Genomic DNA, 20,978 nt, shown 5'->3' on the forward strand with positions numbered 1-20,978 from the left:
AGGGGATCCCGATGCGCAGGCGCGATTGGAAAACTATGCGCCCTCTGCAGCTCATTCTGGAGATCTGTCTCCCCTCCATTTAGTAGAGCCTCAGGAAGGCTTGGTTGGAAAGTGAGAAAGGTAAGTGAATAGGCCAGGCAGATGAGCTAGAAGGAGCAACAGTGTCCTGCCTAGCTGACCGTTAGACACATGATTGACTCACAGGGAAGGATTGGAAAGGTCAGGGAGGTACCCAGTCCTTTAGGTACCTCTGTCCGCAACCCCCTTTGCCTATTAATCTGCCTTTTTCCCTACCTCTCGTCGGTGGGCTAAAAGGGAGGTTGAAGCATTTAAGAACCCTAAATAAAGTAGGCTTTGAAAAACCTAAGCTTACACTACATAGAGGCTCAGAACTGTCTGTAACTCCAACTCCAGGATCCCACAGTTCTTTTGACCTACTTCTTGACACCCTGGCTCAATGGAACCCTATCTTAGGGTTTCCACGCCTGTGGAGAGATACTATGACCAAGGCAACTCGTATAAAGCACAGTATTTAATTGGGGCTGGCTTATAGTTTTAGAGGTTCAATCCATTATCATCATGGCATTCAGGTAGGCATGGCTCTGGAGGAGCTGAGAGTTCGACATCTTCTTCAGAAGACAAACAGGAGAAGACTGGCTTCTAGGTAGCTAGGAGGAAGGTCTCTCCAAGCCTACCCCCACAGTGACACACCTCCCCCAACAAGGCCACTCCCTGGGCCAACCATATTGAAACCACACAGATCCCCAAAGCTTACACATGGCTACCAGCTGTATGCAGTATTAACGGCAGGCCCTGGCAGAGTCTGTATTCTCTCACTTTCCTGCAGCCTCAGTGCTGGTGTAGCTTCTCTCCTGGCGGGGTGGGGTAGGGTAAAAGAGAGGCACCTTTCTTACATTCTTACTCATGCAGTCTCACCCGAGACCTGAGCTGAAGCTAGAGGAGCCACAGGTAGAGGACATTATTGCCTTGGGTTCTGGGACAGACACCAGCCATACATGGAACTCCTGTGTCAGAGTGGTAACCTGAAGCTTTGAACTCATTGACCTCAGGCACCTCCTTACACTGAGGTAGCTAGAAATAGAAGGACCTTCCCTCCTTAGCTTGTCTAGGCACCATACCTTCAACTATACCACAATCAAAAGGAAGTCCCAAAGTACACACAAGTGTTTAATGGACAGCTAACAATGTCAAGTGTTCCTACAGTACACTGGCTTTTTTTTTTTCTTTTTTTTTTTCGGAGCTGGGGACCGAACCCAGGGCCTTGCGCTTGCTAGGCAAGCGCTCTACCACTGAGCCAAATCCCCAACCCCAGTACACTGGCTTTTAAAATTTGTATTTGTTTTTGTTTTTTGAAAGAGGGTCGGGGTTGGGGATTTAGCTCAGTGGTAGAGCACTTGCCTAGCAAACGCAAGGCCCTGGGTTCAGTCCCCAGCTCCGAAAAAAAGAAAAAAAAAAAAGAAAGAAAGAAAGAAAAAAGAAAGAGGGTCTGTCTACATAGCCCTGGCTGTACCTGAACTCACTATGTAGACCAGGTTAGCTTCAAACTCACAAAGATCCACCTGCTTCTGCCTCTCAAGTACTAGCACTAAAGGCATGGGCATCTGCTGTTTGTTTTTTTAAAGATTTAGTTTGTGTATGTGTGTGTGAATGTATTCTGTATGTGTCCTCTGGAGAACAGCAAATACTCTTAACCATTGAGACATCTCTCTCAAGTGCGGGGTTTTTTTGTTAAATTTGATTTTATGCGTATGAATGTTTTGTTTGCAGGAATTGTCTGTGAATCACTTATGTGCTTGATGCTGGGGTGTGGGGTGGTAGGAAGACCAGAAGAGGGCATCATACGGTTGTGAGCTGTCCTTTGGGTTCCGGGAATTGAACCCTCATCCTCTGGAAGAGGAGCCAATTCTCTTAAGCAGTGAGCCATCTCTAGTCCTCTGCAATTTTTAAAAAAAGTATACGGACCCACGGTCTGCCCAGTTCATGAATGCAGAACCCACAGATACACAGGACAGTGCATCTTTCTTCCTGTCAGAAAACACGAAGGTCTTACCGCAAGTACAGAGCTTCTTCCCATTCCTGTGGCCATTCCCTTATCAGCTCATCTCAAGCTTTTGTAATTTAAAAACTATGGCATAGCATTAATTGAAGGACAAACATGTAGCTCAGTTGATAAGAGTACCAGCCTAACATGGAAGACGTTCTGAGTTCAATCCACAGCACCACATCAACTGAGCCCAGTCCCTCTGTAAGAACAGCTAGCATTCTTAGCTAGTGGGCCATCTCTCTCCAGCCCCTGCCAGCCCCTCCCTGCCACACATCTAAATCAATGTCCAATAGCCACCATGGATACTTGGTTTGGATGGTAGTTAGTCTTGGTGGTCAACTTAATGAGATCAGACTTAGTATGGAAACTCTGGAGATATCTGTGAAGGACTTTCTAGATCTAGTTAATGGTGGGGGGAAGACCACCCTGACTGTGGGTGGCACCATCCCATGGACTGAAGTCCCAGACTGAATAAAAGAGAAAGTAATTGAAACACCCACAGTCATCACTTTTGGCTTCCTGGCTGTGGACACAAGGTGACTGGCTGCCTCAAGCCTGCTCTCATATCTCTTCGACATAATGGACTGGACTGTACCCAGGAACCAGGAACCAAGGTAAACCTTCCAGAAGCTGTTTTCATCAGGTATCTGTCACAGCGACAAAGTAACCAGGGCAGATTAGTCTATTTCCTTCCCACTGTGGGTGCAGTATAAACCCTGGAGGGAAGGTCCAACCGCTACAGAATCTTCTAGGGTGGGCTGTTCCCATGTAGCACAGCGTTCATGGAGACTGGCCCACCTTCAGGAGGAAACCCAGCAAAAGGGAACAGGATGCTCAGCCAACAGCAGCAGCACGTTTTATTGCAACCAGAATCCCCTGGTCATGTGAGGAAGGGACAGAACAGGACACAAGACAGGAGATAGCATGCTTTATGGACCAGCACACACAGACCGGTGGGAAGCATACCCAATGATGCTGACATGGAGGGTAGTTGGAGAGGAGGCGGGCTCCATTTTAGCAGAGTCTTCCCCACAAGGGACCTGAGGGAAAGGGGGCAGTTGACAGTGCGGGTCAAATGACCAAAGAGACTCAGCAGTCTCTAGGGCAACTTCTGCATGGGTCCCCTGTGGATGTTGTTAGATGAAAACAAAGATATACTCTGTCCATTGAGAGTAGGGAAAACAAAGGCTCAAAATGACAGTCACTGGCCAGCACCCATAGGTGTGACCTGAGACCCTGACTCCTAGGTTAGGGCCATTGTCCATAGATGTCTCCAGGCATCACCACAGCCTGGGTGACCTGCCTGATCAGCCAAGGGTCTTATGTGGGGATCTGTACACGGCCTAGGTCCTGATCCATAATCTGGAGGACGTCATCCAGGATAGAAGGCCCCAGGTCCACATGCAGGGACAGCAGAGAGCTGGCATGGGACAGGAAGGGCTCCTCGGCCTCTGGCTCAGGGCTCATCCCATTGTGGGGCAAGCCAGCCTCTGGAACCCTCCAGATGTCCACATTGCCTGCCTCCTGTGGGGAGGACTTTGGAGAAGGCTGTGGTGATTCAAGGTGCAGGCGCGGAGGCTTAGGTGGAGCCTGGGTTGTGGGCAGAGTGAGGGCCTGAGGTCCACCAATTACTGGAAGGGAGATGGCATTTTTGAGCAAAGGTGACAGCCCGCCAGGGAGCTCTCGCCCACACACCGTGGTAGTGCGGGTAAACTGGAAGGGAAGGTCGAAGCTGCCATCCTCCTCAGCCTCTTCCACTGCTGTTCCTGGAAGGAGATGGAACTTGCCCTGAAGGAAGGAGATGTCCCCAAACATGTCATCTCCACCACCACTGCCAATGTGAATAGTGTGACGGAAGTCCCCAAGTGGCGGGCTGATCATGTCTGAGGAGAGCAGGTCCCGAAGCTTCTCTTTCTTGCCTTTGCGGCTGCCACGTTTCAAATAGATGGGGACCTTGGTGGACATGGTGACTTCAGCACACAGTCCTGGCTGCTCAGTCCTCAGTGCCTCTCAACACTGTCTGCCTACGACAGGCTCCAGAGGCCAATGTCCACTGTTGCCAAAAACAAAACAAAAACCGGAGGGTGAGATGTGATCAAGTTGGCCCAAGATATCAGAACAAGTTAAAGGCCAACAAAAACAGGGTCGTGAACGCACCCCACTCTCTTTCCAGGTGGATGAAATTCCTGTTGGAGAACCGGAGGCAGAAAGGTGAGATCTCAGCAGCGATGTGTTTTGCTCTTGTTCCAAGATTCTCTCCTTAGTCCAGAGTTGAGAAGCTGAAATAAAGGAACACATACGTGAGGAACAGGAAGACGACAGACAAAGCAACTGTTGAGTTGAAGTGCGGTGTATACCAATAACCCCAACACTCAGAAGGCATAGACAGGAGGATCAGGAGTTCAAGGCCGGCCTAGGCTACATAAGACCCTGCCTCAAAACAATACACAAGAAGCATTGGGGGTGTAGCTCAGTCACAGTGGTTGCCTCATGTGCAGGAGCCCAAGCTTAGCCCGGTCCTACATTCATTCATGCCTGGTGTTCCTTGAACTTGCAAGGTAGAGGCAAAGAGCTCATCCCTGACTACATACCAACTTCTGGCTGTGACACTGCAGGTATACAGGGATCCGTCTGAAGGGATGGAGAAAACTAAATGAGTGGAAAGGGGCAGGTGAGATGGCTCAGTGGGGAAAACACTTGCTGGTAGAGAAAGCCTGGAGACCTGAGTTCCAGGAGTTGTTCTCGGACCTCCTCATGGAGGCTATGACGTGTGCCTACACTCTCAAACACAATATAATAATAAAATTAACTTTTAGAAAAGCCAACTCTCCTGTGGGGCTTGGTGGATTACACCTTTAATCCTAGCACAAGGAAAGCAGAGGCAGGTAGATCTCTAACTCTGAGGCCAGCCAGGTCTATGTAGTTCAACTCTATCTTGAAAAGGAAAAAGAAAAAAAAAAAAGTCAGGTGGTGTAAACTTCTAATCCCAGAAATCAGGAGGCAGAGCCAGGCTGATGTCTGTGAGTTCAAGGCCAGCCTGGTCTAAACAGAGTTCCAGGACATTCAGGACTACACAAAGAAGCACTGTCTCAGGAAGAAAAAAAGAGGCATCTCTGATAACTTTTTTCATTTCTACCCTCCCTGTATCAGCGCTCTCTTTAGGGGACACCTAATAAAAAGTACGTGTCTTTACAGGCCCATGGTGTCTTACAGAATGATGCCAGGCCCCTCAATCCTGTTTTGTCTGTTTGTTTTTAAACAGCCTTTCACTCTGTAGCCCTGGTTGACTTAGCACTCGCCACGATCTGGAACACGATGAGATCCACCTGCCTTTGCCTCTCAAATGCTGCAATTAAAATGTTAGCCCTCCCCAAGACTCTCTTGAGGGGAAACTGAGGCCCAGAGTCTGAATGGTAGGTCCTACAGACTCCTTTCCCTGGATCCTGGCTCTGCTCATTGCTCCTGCCCAGGTATTCACTCGCATCCGGGACCTCCACCAGGTATGTTCTGCCACACAGGAAGTGCCTCATTGTACTGGAGTCTCATCATTGCTCTTAATCCCCTACTCAACTGAGGGTGGGGCGTTTGGAAACTGCCTCTCCTACCTGGGCCTGGTCCAGAGCTGGGAACAGGTCCATCCCAGTGAATGGTCAGTACCTCACACTGGATCCATCGTTCCTAGTTCCTAGTCCCTTTTCTCCGTGAGGTCAAGTCTAATGGAATCTGTCTGAACCTCCTTCCAGTCCCAGCACTGAGAGAGATGAAGTAGGGTGTACAAATACTTTTGGGGTGGTTGGCATTCTGCTGAGATTTTGCAAACACGTTATCACAACCCTCCTATGATCCCCCCCCCCCGAACATTAAAACTCTCTGGGCTGCCTGCCATGCAACCCCAGGCAGAGCCATGCCTACGGAGGAGCAGAGCCAGGCAAGTGTGAAGCATCAGCTATGTGTTGGGTTCCCACAGGAAAATGCGGAAACGTGGTCAAAAGGAGGCTATTAACTTTTGCTTTTAGATTTATGTGTATGAGTGGCTGCCTGCAAGGTTGTAAGTGCACCACAAGCACAGCTGGTGCCCACCGGTCAGAAGAGGGCGTTGCACGTCCTGGAACTGGAGTTACAGAGGGTTGTGAACTACCATGTGGGTGCAGGGAACCCAACCTCTGCAAAAGCAACAAGTGTTTTTAACCACTGAGCCATCTCTCCAGCCCTGAGAGGGCGCCATGTATTAAGAGGATTGACTACCAGTGTACCTGCCGTCCACCTCCATATATGCCAGCCTGGATACGGTCCTGTCTTTTGTTTGTTTTGTTGAGACAGAGTTTCTTTGTGTAGCTCTGGCTGTCCTGGAACTCACTCTGAAGACCAGGCTGGCCTTGAACTCGGAGATCCTCCTGCCTCTGACTCCTTTTCATTTTTTTAACCTTTATTTTTATTTGATGGGTGTTCTGCCTACATGTGTGTCTGTACACTCTGCGTGTTGGATATCCTGGGACTGGAGTTAGACAGGTGTGAGCTGCCTTGTGGGTGCTGAAAATTGAACCCAGATCCTCTGGCAGAGCAACTAATCCTCTTAACCCTTGAGCCACCTCTCCAGCCCCATAGGATCCTGTCTTATGAGAAATGAGAAAGAACAGGAAGGTCGCCCATGGGTTGACAGAGAGGTGTGTGGTCACTGTGTTGGAAGGAAGGTTGTCCCCAGTAGCTGAGTGATCTGCTACACTTTGCCCCATTGCTATAATAAAGTAATCTATATAATACACATGTGTGCGAGGGGCTGTAATGGTATCATTTCAGATTGACTTTCCCTCTCTTGTTTAGACCTTTTTGGGGGACTGAGACTCACTAGGCAGGTTTTTTTATTTTTTTATTTTTTTGGAGCTGGGAACCAAACCTAGGGCCTTGCACTTGCTAGGCAAGTGCTCTACCACTGAGCTAAATCCCCAACCCCACTAGGTAGTTTTGACTAGCCTAGAACTCAGAGATTAATCTGTATCTGCCTCCTGGATGTTGGGATTAAAGGTGAGCATCACCACACCCAGATTAATAATAATAAGTCAGGGGGTGCACTGAATAATGATATGGCTTGGTGGTTAAGAGCACTTACTGGGGCTGGAGAAATGGCCAGTGGAGAAAGAGCACTGACTGTTCTTCCAGAGGTCCTGAGTTCAACTCCCAGCAACCACATGGTGGCTCACAACCATCTGTAATGGAGTCTGATGCCCTCTTCTGGTATGAAGACAGCAGCAGTGCACTTGTATCTCATGTCCATCAAAAAAAAGCATTTACTGCTACTCCAGGGGACTTGGGTTCAGTTCAGACCCCACATGGCAACTGCAGATTCCATGGGATCTGATGCCACAGGTGTCCAGACTTATACACACTTACACACATAAATAAAATTAGAAATCTTGTTTATTTGTATTTGTTTGGGGTTTTGTTGTGTTTTAAGACAGGGTTTCTCTCTGTAGCCCTGGCTGTCCTAGAACTCACTCTGTAGACCAGACTGGCCTCTGCCTCCTGAGTGCTGGGGTCAAAGTCATGCACAGCCGCCAATGCTACTACCAGGCTTGAGAAATCTTTTTAAAAAACAATGTGTGATGCCTTGCAAGTGTGAGTGTCATCCTTGCACAGGGGTCACACTGAGCACCTCTGTATTGTCTAGTGTATATGCTGTTACAGTGTTCAGAGTTTTATATAAATGCAATTTTCTTTTTTGAGATGCTGTCTAAAAACACAAAGCAAAATAAATACAAATAAAAAGAAAGAAAGAAAGAAAGAAAGAGCTACACCCCAGCCATCGGGTTTCTTAATTTTATGTAGTCAGGAAAAAAACCAAAGCTATTTTTAAGGTGGAAAAAAAATGCACTGTGAATGTGCGTCGTGCTGATTTAACAAAGAAGGAAGTGGAGCGGTACCCTCCAGTTCCTTGGTAGGGGTTGGCGTGTGGAGGGCTTGACTGGTCCCCTCAAGCTCATTTAAGTCTACATGCAGAATCCTGTACAAAAGGCAAAGAAACTTGTCCAAGCTCACATAGCAGCTAGGGGCAGGGCCAGGATTGAAGCCAGAGGAGCCCATCCTCCTCCAACCTGAGCAAAAGAGGCATTTACCATTTCTTCTGCCTAGGCTAAGGGTGAGCAGGAAGAAGGTGGCAGTATGCAGGGCAGGGCAGAGTCCTGTCTTCATCCCTGAATTAGACCTTGCTCAGGAAACTCCGCCCCAAGGCCGGACGTCCCAGGCCAGTCATGTTGAGCCATAGAAGCTGGACACCTCCAACCCCCAGAGCACCTGCAGCCAGCAGGAAACAAAGGAATGACTTTCTAGAGGTAGATTCCACCTAAGTCTAGGGAAGACACATCCTAAGTCTTAGGATCTTTTTTTTTTCGGAGCTGGGGACCGAACCCAGGGCCTTGCGCTTGCTAGGCAAGCGCTCTACCACTGAGCTAAATCCCCAGCCCCAAGTCTTAGGATCTTGTTGCCACCACAGCAAACTAGAGGCCTGCTGACAATATCTTAGTCTGTTCTATTTGCTGGTGTGAGGCACTGGGTGACTCTCCCTTCCTTTCCACTGAGGGAGAGTCGGGATGACTGGTGAGAGCCTGGGCCTGGGCCTTCCCCACCCTCACTCCATCACACTAGATTGACAAGACAGCTAGGGTTTTTCCACAGCAAACTGGGTGTCCCTGACAGCTGTCCCACTCTGAGCCAGATGTTCCCGCCCAAATCCAGATGTGAGGAGAACAGAGGCTAAAGGGAAGGGTGGGGCCAATATCAACCACCCAGGAGAAAGCTGGGAATAACAACAAGCAAAATAGAAGATCTGGCCACCTCGGGACCCGGGACTCCAGCCTGCCATGGAGTTCTTACATGTTAACGCTATAAGGCACGTTGTGGTGGGTGCCACTACTGCCGTGGATAGCTGTTGGAGCGGAACCGCAGAGATATTAAGGAACTTTACCAAGGTCATCAAACTAGCAAGGGAAAACTCTGGTACCAAGGCCAGTCCATGTGGTTCCAAGGCAAGGGACCATACCTATGGTGATAGGAATGGGGGACAGGAGAGAAGCTATCATGTCTCCAGGCTTCCTCCATATAGTCAGATCTCCTGGCTGCCACTTCCCCAGCTTGCAATTGTGCTGTGCTAAAAGGAGCTCTGATTAGGGCAAGGCTGCCAGGAGGAGCTTCCTCCACCACTGGAAGGCAGAGATGAAAGCATCCCAGTTGTATGGGTCACTCTGGACAAGCCCCGCCTCCCTCAGAGAAAATGACTTCCTAGGGGCAGCTCACCTCTGGTCATGGAGAATGTTTAGCCCCTACTTACTCTGGATGTTCATGAAAATCCCCCTCTCTACATAGACACTTCAAAATTAATGGGCTCCCACACACTTTTTTTTTTTTTAAATACAGGATCTTACAGTGTAGACCGGGCTGTCCTAAAACTCACACCTTCTTCCACCAACCAAGTACTGGGATTAAAAGTGTACCACCCAGCCAGGCATGGTGATGAGTGCTTTTGGGAGACAGAGGCAGGCAGATCTCTATGAGTTTAAGGCCAGCTTGGTTTGCATTGTGAGTACCAGGACAGTGAGACCCTGTCAAACATTCAAGTTTCAAAAACAAAAACAAACAAAAAAACAAAACAAAAAGAAAGTGTGCCACCATGCCCAGCTCTAGGTGTGACGTTTGCCTCTTCTCTAAAGGTTTACTGAAAAGTTTTATGGTTTTGTTTTTTCTTTTAAAAAAAAGATTTATTGGGGCTGGGGATTTAGCTCAGTGGTAGAGCGCTTACCTAGGAAGCGCAAGGCCCTGGGTTTGGTCCCCAGCTCCGAAAAAAAGAACCAAAAAAAAAAAAAAAAGATTTATTTATTCATTATATACACATACACTATAGCTATCTTCAGACACACCAGAAGAGGGCACCGAATCCCATTATAGATGGTTGTGAGCCACCATGTGGTTGCTGGGATTTAAAGTCAGGACCTCTGGAAGAGCAGTCAGTGCTCTTATTCGCTGAGCCATCTCTCCAGCACCCCCCCCCTTTAAAAAAAGATTTATTAGGTTTTGGTTTTTCAAGACAGGGTTTCTCTGTGTAGCCCTGGCTGTCCTGGAATCCTGGAACTCAATTTGTAGTGTAGACCAGACCAGTTAAACTTAGAGATCTGTCTACTTCTAGAAACAAAAACAAAAAAAGAAAAAAAACTAAGTTTTTATTATTGTATGAGTGTATCATGATATGTGTGTGAGTGCACACACACTCGCAATTGTGTATGTAATACGGAATGTGTGTGGAAGTCAGAAGAAGACTTTGTGGAGTCCACCTTTGATGGGAACTCATCTCCAAGCTTGCTCAGCAAGAGGCTTCCGCTGAGACATCTTGCCAGCCCAAGAGGAATGGTTTGAAATCTAGTTCCACCTGGGACTCTGTGTCCTTAGGTAATGAACCTTTCCTCTTTGGGACTGGACTCACCTCTATCTTTAAAATAAGCTGACCCATTGCTATACTGGAAACAAGAGGCCTCTGCACAACAGATGAATCTATAGTCACTGTCAAAGGACATTCAGCAAATATCTGCAGGGCTTTCCTCAAGTAGTGGCTTCAACAAGAATAAAAACCAGGGGCTGGAGAGATGGCTCAGCGGTTAAGAGCTCCCCACTGCTCTTCCAGAGGTCCTGAGTTCAGTTCCCAGCAACCACATGGTGGCTCACAGCCATCTATAATCAGGTCTGGTGCCCTCTTCTGGTGTATCTGAAGACAGCTACAGTGTACTTATATATAATAAATAAATCTTTAAAAAAAAAAAAGAATAAAAACCAAACCCTTCTCACCTCCCAGGCGTGGATCTCCTCTTGTCAGCCCTGACAGAGCCAGCTCAGAATCTGGCTCTCCTGTAGCGGTCTCTCTGTAGTCCAAAGTCGCTAGGTGGCGCGCGCGCCCCTGCTATAACGCGGCGTTCTAGGGTCCCAAGGAGCATACCCCGTTCCAGGCAGACGCCCACCGAGGAACTGCGTGCTCCAGTACCCGAGGTGGATCGCCCATAGGCCTTTTTCTCTGGGTTGCATATCGGACCACAGTGAGGGTAGAATTGCAATTATCGAGGACCTTGCCCCCAAGATTCCCGATATCTGGGAGGGGCCTTGCCTGAGCTTCTCCGCCTGGGCTAAGTCTCAATGTCTGTTTGGCGCACGGCCAGACTTCGGACGTGCAGGCCCCCGCCCTCCCGGGAGTCCGGCTGCTCAGCCCTGGCTCCTGTTCCCGCGCCGACCCCTCCAGGTCCCCAGTCAAACGCTGCCCAGCGCGGCCCAGATCCATTTCAGTAATACTGCAGCTAAAGATAGGAGGACACCTAACCCTAACCCTAACCTCACTATCCGCTAAAAATATGGCCTTCAGCCCAGGCCGGGACACGGGCGGAAGAGAGGATGTTCCCAGGTCCCCGGTCTCCGACTGGCAAAGACAAGCAGCTAGAAGCTGCGAGACTGACAGCGCAGCGCCTTGAGCTCTGCTGGAGGTCATGGGTAGGGGGGCGGGAACCCAGACTCCAGGTAATGGACCTGATCTCGGCCAGAACAGAGTACCTCCTGACTAGCACTCTCTAGGGAGCTACAGGAGGCCCGCAAAACCCCAGTCCGAACTCACCTTGAGGAGCGCGGGCAAAGCAGCAGAGCTGTGCGGCTAGGATAGAGGACCACGGAGGGCCTGGGAACTTACAGTGCAGACCTTGGGCCTAAGCCACGCCCCCAGTACCAGGAGCCAATCCCGGGCTGCTCCTCTCGAATCCCCCACCCACACATCCCCGCCCACCGCGGCACCGCCCAGGTTCTCGCCTTTCTGCAGAGGCTCAGAGCCGGATTCCAAGAGTCCAGAGCCTCAGCCTCAGACCGCTGAGAGCGATCACCGAGGGGTAACAAGGGTGGATACACACGAGGACGCCAGCTGTTCGTTTGGAATAAAAACTTTAGGCTAGAAGCATTGGGCCAACGAAGGCCGGAAGAAAGAATTCTTGAGAAATCTCTGAGCATCCTTGGATGAGTTTCCTTGACGGAAGGACTGGGACCCGGGAGGTGCCTGCACTGTGACTCTACAAGAATGAATTGGGCTTTGCAGGGGCCTTACAAACTTAGGAGCGTTTTTGAAGAGTTTACCCTAACCTAGGAGAGAGAGTGATGAAGGGTGTGAGAAAGATTCCGGGTCGGGAGGCGCAGAGAAAAACAGAGACTCAGCCTGAGCTTGCCTGAGTTTGCTGTCCCGCTAGGTGGTTTCTGAGGTGGGCAGTTTAGGACAGGATCAGAAACAGTTATTGAAGGGCAGGTCCGAGATAAACCGAAGGAAACTTCTCATTGCTCCGTTTTGTGAGTAAATTAGTTGAATGTTTGTGATTAGGGAAGCTGAAGGGTCTGGACTGAAGAAATTCGAGGTTCCAGGCACAGGCTGGTACCCTTCCAAGTGGATAAGTGCTAAGAGGAGTGAGGCAAAAGAAGAGGCGGACAATTCTGGGAGGAGAGACATCAGGATGCTTGGCTTCCAGAGAGCAGATGTGAAAAGGGTATATGTATAGGAGGAAGGGAAGCTAGGGTTGGGGAGTATGTCAGGCAAGCCAGAAAGGTGGGGAGAATGGGAAGGACTGAGTCATTCTTCCCTAAGACGACCATCTCTGGGCCAGGGAGTACAGCTCAGAGGAGCTCAGTGAGTTCCCCTGTATGTCAGTCCTTCTGTTTAATCCCCAGTCGCACATGTACGGACACCACACACACACACACACACACACACACACACACACACACACACACATGCATACATTCACATACTCTTACACTTACACACATGCACCACTAGATCAAGAACTCCACGTTTTAACCTCTGGGACCATTTTGTCATGTGGGAAAAGGGAATTTCAATTACTAGGAATTATGATTGATTTGAACTCCTGGGCTCAAGAAGTCTAGTTTCCTCCACCTCCCCAAGAGCTGGGACCATCGATGTGAGCCACGTGTCCCGCTCAGATGACTTAACACAGAGATTGTCCTAGTTTAGGCATGTGATGGCCAATATCTGTAATCCCAGCACTCAGAGGGTGGAGGCGGGGGATGAGGATTTCAAAATTATTCTCCTCAGCTGTATAGTAAATTCAAGCCCTAAAGTAAAAGAAGACATTCTGAGTGAAGACTCATCAGGTCAGGGTGCTTGCGGCCAAGCCGCACGACCTCAGTTTCATTTCTGGGCCTACATGGTGGAGGGGGGAAGGAACCAATGTTTAAATGTTTTTCTCTGATCTCTGTGTGCTCCATGACACACACACGCCCCCCACCTCCACAAAGGTCAGTGTCATTTGTTTCTTGAGGCAGGTCTCTCTGTATAGCCTTGGTTGACCTGGAACTCACTATGTAGCCTTGCCTGGCCTTGAACTCACAAAGATTAACCTGCCTCTGCTTTCAGTGTAATTTTTTTTTAAAGAAAGAAAAGGAATAAAGAACGGGCCAAAATTAATTACAAAGGCCCTTACAAATAAAGCAGCAAGAGAATGAGAGAAGCAGCAGAAGCCACCTGACAGGGAGCTGGTGACCCTGTGCTAGAGAGCTGGGGAGGCTGGGGAGGCTGGGGAGGCAAAGGCACTGCCAGCCCGGTGTACAGTGTGAGTTCTAGGCCAGGCAGGGCTACAACATAGTGAGACCCAGTGTCAAAAGAGAAAAAGGAAAGAGGGGCACAGTGAAAGGGTTCGGCTCACCCTCTGAGTGCCAGGATTACAGACAGACATCATCACATGCTGTTTATTCAGTGCTCAGGACAGAACCCAGGGCTTTGTGCTTGCTCCATAAGCGCTTGGTAAACCAAACACGTTATCCCCAAGCCTGATGGCCTGGGTTTGAGCTGCAGAACCCACATGGCGGAAGAGAGAACCAATTCCCACAGGCTTTCTGCCAACCTGTACACACATCAATAAACACGTCATTTTTGTAAAATGAAGGGAAGGGCAGGTCAGGAAGATACCAGAGTGCTATTCTTAGAGATGAAAGAAGGGCTTGGGGGCCAAGGACCTCTGGACCTTCCAATGGCAGGAGAAGACAGAGACAGACAGGTTCTGCCCTGGGGCTTCCAGAGTGAACAGCCTTGCTAACATCTTCCCCTTAGCCTCACTGACCTTCTGACCTACATGACATGCTAATGAATTTCTGTGGCTCCACTGTTATTGTTTTAAGTTATGTTCATATGCCTGCCTCTGTGGGGATGTGTGCAGGTAGCCTCTGAGGGTACCTGAAGAAGACCTTATTACAGGTGTTTGGGGACTGCTTGACATTGGGTTCTGGGAGCCAGGCTCAGCTGCTTGGCATGAGCAGCACTTTAAGCACCGAGCCATCTCTCCAGCCCTGTTGTACTGTGTTAAGCCACCAAGCTTGTGTTAATTTGTTCCAGAATCTGTGGAAAATGAAATAAAGGAAGCTGAGAATTTAATCTTTTCCTGCCCGTCCCCCTCCCCCTCCCGCTTTTTTTGTTTTAATTTTTTTTTTTTTTGAGACAGTGTCTTACTACGTACGTAGTCCTGACTGACTTGGAACTCTGTGTGCCAGCATGGCTGGCAGTGTTTAATCTTCAGCTGACAGTACTTCATGTTCAGTTCCACAGAATGTATCAGTGCTAGTCTGATGGCTTAGAGAAAAACCAAGGACAGTCCAGGATAGAGTCCTGGGCCACACTGTGGTATGGGTGAAAGTTAAACTTTGAATATGCCCCTGAAAGAGATATGTTGGGAATTTACTCCCCATGGCAACCATGTTGGGAGGTGGGGCTGTTTCAGTCACAGTGCTCTAAGCCCACAAAAAGTTTAGTTCCAGCCTTGGAAGAATTGGAGGGTGGGAGCCCACTTTCTCTCTCTCCCTCTCCCCCACCTACCCAGTCTCCCTTCTGACTTCTGCCAGGGGATGAAGCCATATGAGGACCCTCACCAGATGCCAGCTGTTAGCCAGATGTTCTCAGAAAGTCCAGCCTCCAGGACCAGAGCTGACAACAAGACAGGAAGTTACAACAATGCCAAGCAACCAGAGCTTCCAGGGACTAAGCCACTACCTAAAGACTATACATGGACTGACCCTGGACTCTGACCTCATAGGTAGCAATGAATATCCTAGTAAGAGCACCAGTGGAAGGGGAAGCCCTGAGTCCTGCTAAGACTGAACCCCCAGTGAACTAGACTGGTGGGGGGAGGGCGGCAATGGGGGGAGGGTTGGGAGGGGAACACCCATAAGGAAGGGGAGGGGGGAGGGGGATGTTTGCCCGGATACCGGGAAAGGGAATAACACTCGAAATGTATATAAGAAATACTCAAGGGTTGGGGATTTAGCTCAGTGGTAGAGCGCTTGCCTAGCAAGCGCAAGGCCCTGGGTTCGGTCCCCAGCTCCAAAAAAAAAAAAAAAAAAAAAAAAAAAAGAAAAGGGGGGGTCTTAAGCTCCTCTCCAGGGACAAGGGCTGTACTGGCAACAAGCACCTCGAGGCTCTTTGCTCAGGGTAGCCAGCTTCTGTAGGGGTGGATGGTGGGTTGCAGAGGGTAAGTAGGGAGCTACAAAACACTCTGGGAATTGTTTTCGGTCACCTTGGATGAGAAAAACTTTTGCTCAGAGCTGTTCATACTGCTTGGATGGCTCCTTGGCTCTTGCTGTTATCCTGAGCAAGACAATGACCTGGTCTGTACCCAGAACGGCCTGGCCCTGGATTCCGTCCTAGTCCTGTGCACGGGTTTGAGGAGGACACTTAGCTTTTCCTCCGCTTATGAACAGGCTAGAAACACAGAGTCCTTGAAGAGAGTCCCAGCGGGCTGGGCTGTGCATGCATGGGATTGTGCGGACATACCTGGCATTGTCATTTGGTGTCTCACAGTTAATCATTTATAGAATGGAATTTTTAGTTGGGGCACTCTGGTATGTGCCTTTAGTCCTAGCACTGAAAAGGCTGAGACAGGAGGATTGCCATAATTTCTAGACCAACTTGGGCTACCTATTGAGTTCCAGGCTAGTCTACAGAATGATACCCTGTGTCTCAAAAAAAAATAGATTTTCAGTTACTAAATTAGTTTTCACACAACCCTCCGCATCCACCTCAGGCTACGTGGTGTAAAGATCTAGGTGTGTGTAGGGTGGAGCTGGACTAGCTTAACTCTTTAGGGACAGCTCCCAGCCTACACCCCGTATTCAGGTCGGACATCCCAGTTAGGATATGATGTGCTCATTGGGGAAGTTCTGGGGGGCACTGCTGTGACTGAGGAGTAGGACCCAGAAGGTACAGAGAAAGGCAGTGGAATCCATGATGGCTTGGCTAGAAGAGGGAATCTGGCTTCACTCTCAGCCCCCAGCCTCCCTGCCCCAGGACGGACGGGCCCACTAGATTCAGCCCTACGGCTTCCTCCCCACGGAGATGACCACACAGACTGACTCAGTCCTTCCTTCCCGTCCCTGCCACTTCTTCCTGGAAATTGCCCTCATCCTAGACCCTGACCTCTGCGGGCCCTAGAGGATACAGTCAGAAGCCCTCCCCCAAGGGTAGACAGAAGCGAAGTCCGTCAGTCCTCTCAGTTGGGCTGGAGCCAGCTCTCCACATCTTGGAAATACAGGGTCCCGAGAAGTAGATAAGACACCAGAGATGTCAGGGGCAGTCATCTTGGGGGCATCCAGGGAAGACACTGTTCTCAAGACGTGTGTGAGCGCCTTTTCTGGGTCACAGGGTGTCTGGGAATGGTGAAGTAGCTGTGTGCACCCCTGGGGAGCCTCTGATGTCCCAGCCCAGCTTGGCTTGCAGTGCCTGTGGCCTGAGCCCACCCCAGGCCTGGGCTGGATTTTTTTTCCTTGATTGTTTTGTGTTTCCTTCCTCCCCGGGACTCCTGCCAAGCCCTGCCCTCCCCTCCTCCCTTTTCGTTCCCTTTCAGAGAACTTGACATCCAAGGCTGGGGTTCCAGATGAGCAGTCACACATGGAGTCACCCTAGATGGTGGCCTCTGCCCTGGAGCCTTCCTTGGGAATTGGGTGGTAGGGCCTTCCTGGGGGACTTTCCTTTAGGTTTTGGGTTTTGGCCTCTAGTGCAGTATCATGGGGTTTTCCAGAGTGGTGACAGTCCTGTCCTAGTAGGGACAAGCCCAAGCACTTCCTCCTAGAAGCCTTTGGGAGTGTCTTGGCCCCATGGCTGCCACTGGTAATAAATGAAAGTGTCATTAGGGGCTGCCTTCATGATCGCCCAGGTATAGACTTCCTAGGTGACTCGTCATTATTAGGATATCATTCCGATCACAGTTTCACCCTCAGCCCTCCCACCTCTCTCTGGCTGGTGGTGTTGCAGGTGCGTGCAGACCAAGATCCTAAAAGGCCTTTTTGTGAGACAGGGTTTCTCTACATAGCTCTGGCTGCCCTGCAATGTACTGTGCAGACCGAGCTGGCTTCTAACTCACAGAGACCTGCCTGCCTCTGTCATAAAGGACATGAGCCAAAAAGCCATTTTTGCATTTGACCTTTAGCTCAGGACCTGCTAGTCTAGAGAAGACACAGTGGCCAAGCTAGACCCAACCTCTGAATAGCTGACGTAAACATCAGTTCTAAATCAGTTTGTATGTGAGATCATGTAGTCCCCAGGTGATTCAGCATCAAGCTCTGAATCACCGCCAGAAAGACTTAGTCAGTGGCTGGGTATCAAAAGAGCAAAAGAAGGGGCCTGCAATATGGTTTAGTGAGTACAGGTGCTTGCTGCAAAGCCCAGCAAACCTCAGTTCAATACCTAGGACACACCATAGAGGGTGGTGGAAGGAAAGAATCAACTTTCAAAAGTTATCCTCTGACCTCCACATGTGCACCATGAAAACACACACACACACACACACACACACACACACACACACACACACACACACACACACACACCAAAACAGAAAGATTTGCTGCCAGGAATAGAAAAACAAAAAGGAGGGTTAACAGGGCTCCAAAGAAAGGGGACACGTGAGTACTGAGTGGGTATTAATGGGAGAGCTGGAGTTTGCAGAGAGCAGGAGGAAGCCTGGAGAGACTAAGATCAAGAGGACTTGGCACATACAGGGTGTGACCATAGATGAGACGACATTCAATAGAGCAAGAGGCAGAAGGGGACAGTAAAGGATGTACTGGTTACTTTTGTCAGCTTGACACAACTCAGAATTACCCGAGAAGAGGAAGCATCAAATCAGATCAGACTGGCTGTGACCATGTCATCCGGAGACTGTTGTAACTGTTGACTGGGCGGCACCATCCCTCAGCAGGAGGGTCTGGGCTGTAGCGGAAGCTAGCTGGCTATCGTCCCAACTTTCTGGTTTCCAGTGTGAGTGAGCCCACACCCCAACTTCTAAACGGTGGAGGTTTTTACTTGGCCAGTCTGAGCCAAGTGATAGTTCAGGGGTGGAAATGGGGTAACAGTAAACATGAACTTTGGAAATCCTGGGACTCTGAGGGTTCCAAAGGCCAAGGCTAGGGATGCTGGTAGCCAGCTCTGCTGCTGTAAGGGAAGGACCTGCCCGAGAATAGAGCAACACGGAAGAGGCAGATGTACTTCCTGTGTGGCTGCACACCTGTAATTCCAGAGCTCAGGAAGTGCAGGAGGAAGATCAGGAGTTCAAGGCCAGGCTCAGCCTCTGAGTTGAGTTCAAGGTTAGTCTAGACTACTCAAAACCTGCCTTTCCCTCCCTCCACATAAAGAATGCAGAGCCAGGAAAGTGAATCTGTGAGACTGTGCTCCTGGTCCTAGACATACCCAATGCGTTTTCCTTTTGTGCGCTAACAAATTCCAGGTTTTGCTCGGAGTTTTTGGTATGGTTTCTGTCACTTGTCACTGAGAAGTAAAGGCTCATTGTGTGACTAAGGACCAGAGATGATAGTCATGACAGTTGCTGAATGTGTCAGGAATGACAATAGGTGTCCTACAGGGGTACCCACAATTAGTTGTTTCTTCTTCTTCTTCTTCTTCTTCTTCTTCTTCTTCTTCTTCTTCTTCTTCTTCTTCTTCTTCTTCTTCTTCTTCTTCTTCTTCTTTTTTTTTTTGGTTCTTTTTTTCGGAGCTGGGGACCGAACCCAGGGCCTTGCGCTTCCTAGGTAAGCGCTCTACCACTGAGCTAAATCCCCAGCCCTCCTCCTCCTCCTCCTCCTCCTCCTCCTCCTCCTCCTCCTCCTCCTCCTCCTCCTCCTCCTCTTCTTCCTCTTCTTCTTCTTCTTCTTCTTCTTCTTCTTCTTCTTCTTCTTCTTCTTCTTCTTCTTCTTCTTCTCCTTCTTCTTCTTCTTCTTTTTTTTTTTGGTTCTTTTTTTCGGAGCTGGGGACCGAACCCAGGGCCTTGCGCTTCCTAGGTAAGCGCTCTACCACTGAGCTAAATCCCCAGCCCTCCTCCTCCTCCTCCTCCTCCTCCTCCTCCTCCTCCTCTTCTTCTTCTTCTTCTTCCTCTTCTTCTTCTTCTTCTTCTTCTTCTTCTTCTTCTTCTTCTCCTTCTTCTTCTTCTTCTTTTTTTTTTTGGTTCTTTTTTTCGGAGCTGGGGACCGAACCCAGGGCCTTGCGCTTCCTAGGTAAGCGCTCTACCACTGAGCTAAATCCCCAGCCCTCCTCCTCCTCCTCCTCCTCCTCCTCCTCCTCCTCCTCCTCTTCTTCTTCTTCCTCTTCTTCTTCTTCTTCTTCTTCTTCTTCTTCTTCTTCTTCTTCTTCTTCTTCTTCTTCTTCTTCTTCTTCTCCTTCTTCTTCTTCTTTTTTTTTTTGGTTCTTTTTTTCGGAGCTGGGGACCGAACCCAGGGCCTTGCGCTTCCTAGGTAAGCGCTCTACCACTGAGCTAAATCCCCAGCCCTCCTCCTCCTCCTCCTCCTCCTCCTCCTCCTCCTCCTCTTCTTCTTCTTCTTCTTCCTCTTCTTCTTCTTCTTCTTCTTCTTCTTCTTCTTCTTCTTCTTCTCCTTCTTCTTCTTCTTCTTTTTTTTTTTGGTTCTTTTTTTCGGAGCTGGGGACCGAACCCAGGGCCTTGCGCTTCCTAGGTAAGCGCTCTACCACTGAGCTAAATCCCCAGCCCTCCTCCTCCTCCTCCTCCTCCTCCTCCTCCTCCTCCTCCTCTTCTTCTTCTTCCTCTTCTTCTTCTTCTTCTTCTTCTTCTTCTTCTTCTTCTTCTTCTTCTTCTTCTTCTTCTTCTTCTTCTTCTCCTTCTTCTTCTTCTTCTTTTTTTTTTTTGGTTCTTTTTTTCGGAGCTGGGGACCGAACCCAGGGCCTTGCGCTTCCTAGGCAAGCGCTCTACCACTGAGCTAAATCCCCAACCCCTCCTCCTCCTCCTCCTCCTCCTCTTCCTCCTCCTCCTCCTCCTTCTCCTCCTCCTCTTCTTCTTCTTCCTTCTCCTCCTCCTCCTCCCCTCCTCTTCCTTTTCTTCCTCCTCTTCCTCCTCTTCCTCTTCATCCTCATCCTCTTTTCCCTCTTTACCCCCTTCTCCTCCTTTTTGATCTTTCCAGACAGGATTTTTGTGTGCAGCCTTGGCTGTCCTAGAACTCACTCTATAGACCTGGCTGGCCTCAAACTCACAGAAATTCAACTGCCCCTGCCTCCAAAATGCTAGGATTAAAAGGCATGTGCCATCACCACCAGGCATTCCTTTTGTTGTTTAGAGACAGGGTTTCACTATGTAGCTCTGCCTGGTCTCAAACTCACTGGCTAGTCTTACGTCAACTTGACACAAGCCAGAGTTAGATGAAAGGAGGAAACCTCAATTGGAGAAAATGGCTCCATAAGATCCAGCTATAGGGCATTTTCTTAATTAGTGATTGATGGGGGACCCCATTATAGAGCTACCTCTGGGCGGGGCTGAGCTGATGGTTCTGGGTTCTATAAGAAAGCAGGCTGAACAAGCCATGGGGAGCAAGTTAGTAAGCAGCACCCCTTCATGTCCTCTGCATCAGCTCC

The 20,978-nt window shown here is 49.3% G+C and overlaps 1 protein-coding gene across 9 annotated transcripts; it reads right to left on the bottom strand.

Moving 5' to 3' along the window:
* Positions 1–2,896: 2,896 nt before the first annotated feature.
* Cdc42ep2 (CDC42 effector protein 2) lies at positions 2,897–11,811 on the bottom strand. 9 transcript variants are annotated; one of them, XM_039079669.2, is made up of 6 exons: positions 11,703–11,795; positions 10,892–11,114; positions 8,176–8,353; positions 5,671–5,816; positions 4,223–4,344; positions 2,897–4,118 (listed from the first exon to the last, which is right to left on the bottom strand). In XM_039079669.2, exon 6 carries the CDS (start codon positions 4,028–4,030, stop codon positions 3,386–3,388), a length of 645 nt encoding a protein of 214 aa, XP_038935597.1. In that variant the 5' UTR covers positions 4,031–4,118; positions 4,223–4,344; positions 5,671–5,816; positions 8,176–8,353; positions 10,892–11,114; positions 11,703–11,795; the 3' UTR covers positions 2,897–3,385. The 9 variants fall into 9 exon arrangements, with proteins under 9 accessions (XP_038935597.1, XP_017444744.1, XP_017444742.1 ...); XM_017589255.3 differs by lacking the exon at positions 5,671–5,816; XM_017589253.3 differs by having other exon boundaries at positions 2,897–4,344.
* Between the last annotated feature and the right edge of the window lie 9,167 nt (positions 11,812–20,978).

The sequence above is a fragment of the Rattus norvegicus genome, chromosome 1, assembly GCF_036323735.1.
Source record: "Rattus norvegicus strain BN/NHsdMcwi chromosome 1, GRCr8, whole genome shotgun sequence".
Lineage (NCBI taxonomy): Eukaryota > Metazoa > Chordata > Mammalia > Rodentia > Muridae > Rattus > Rattus norvegicus.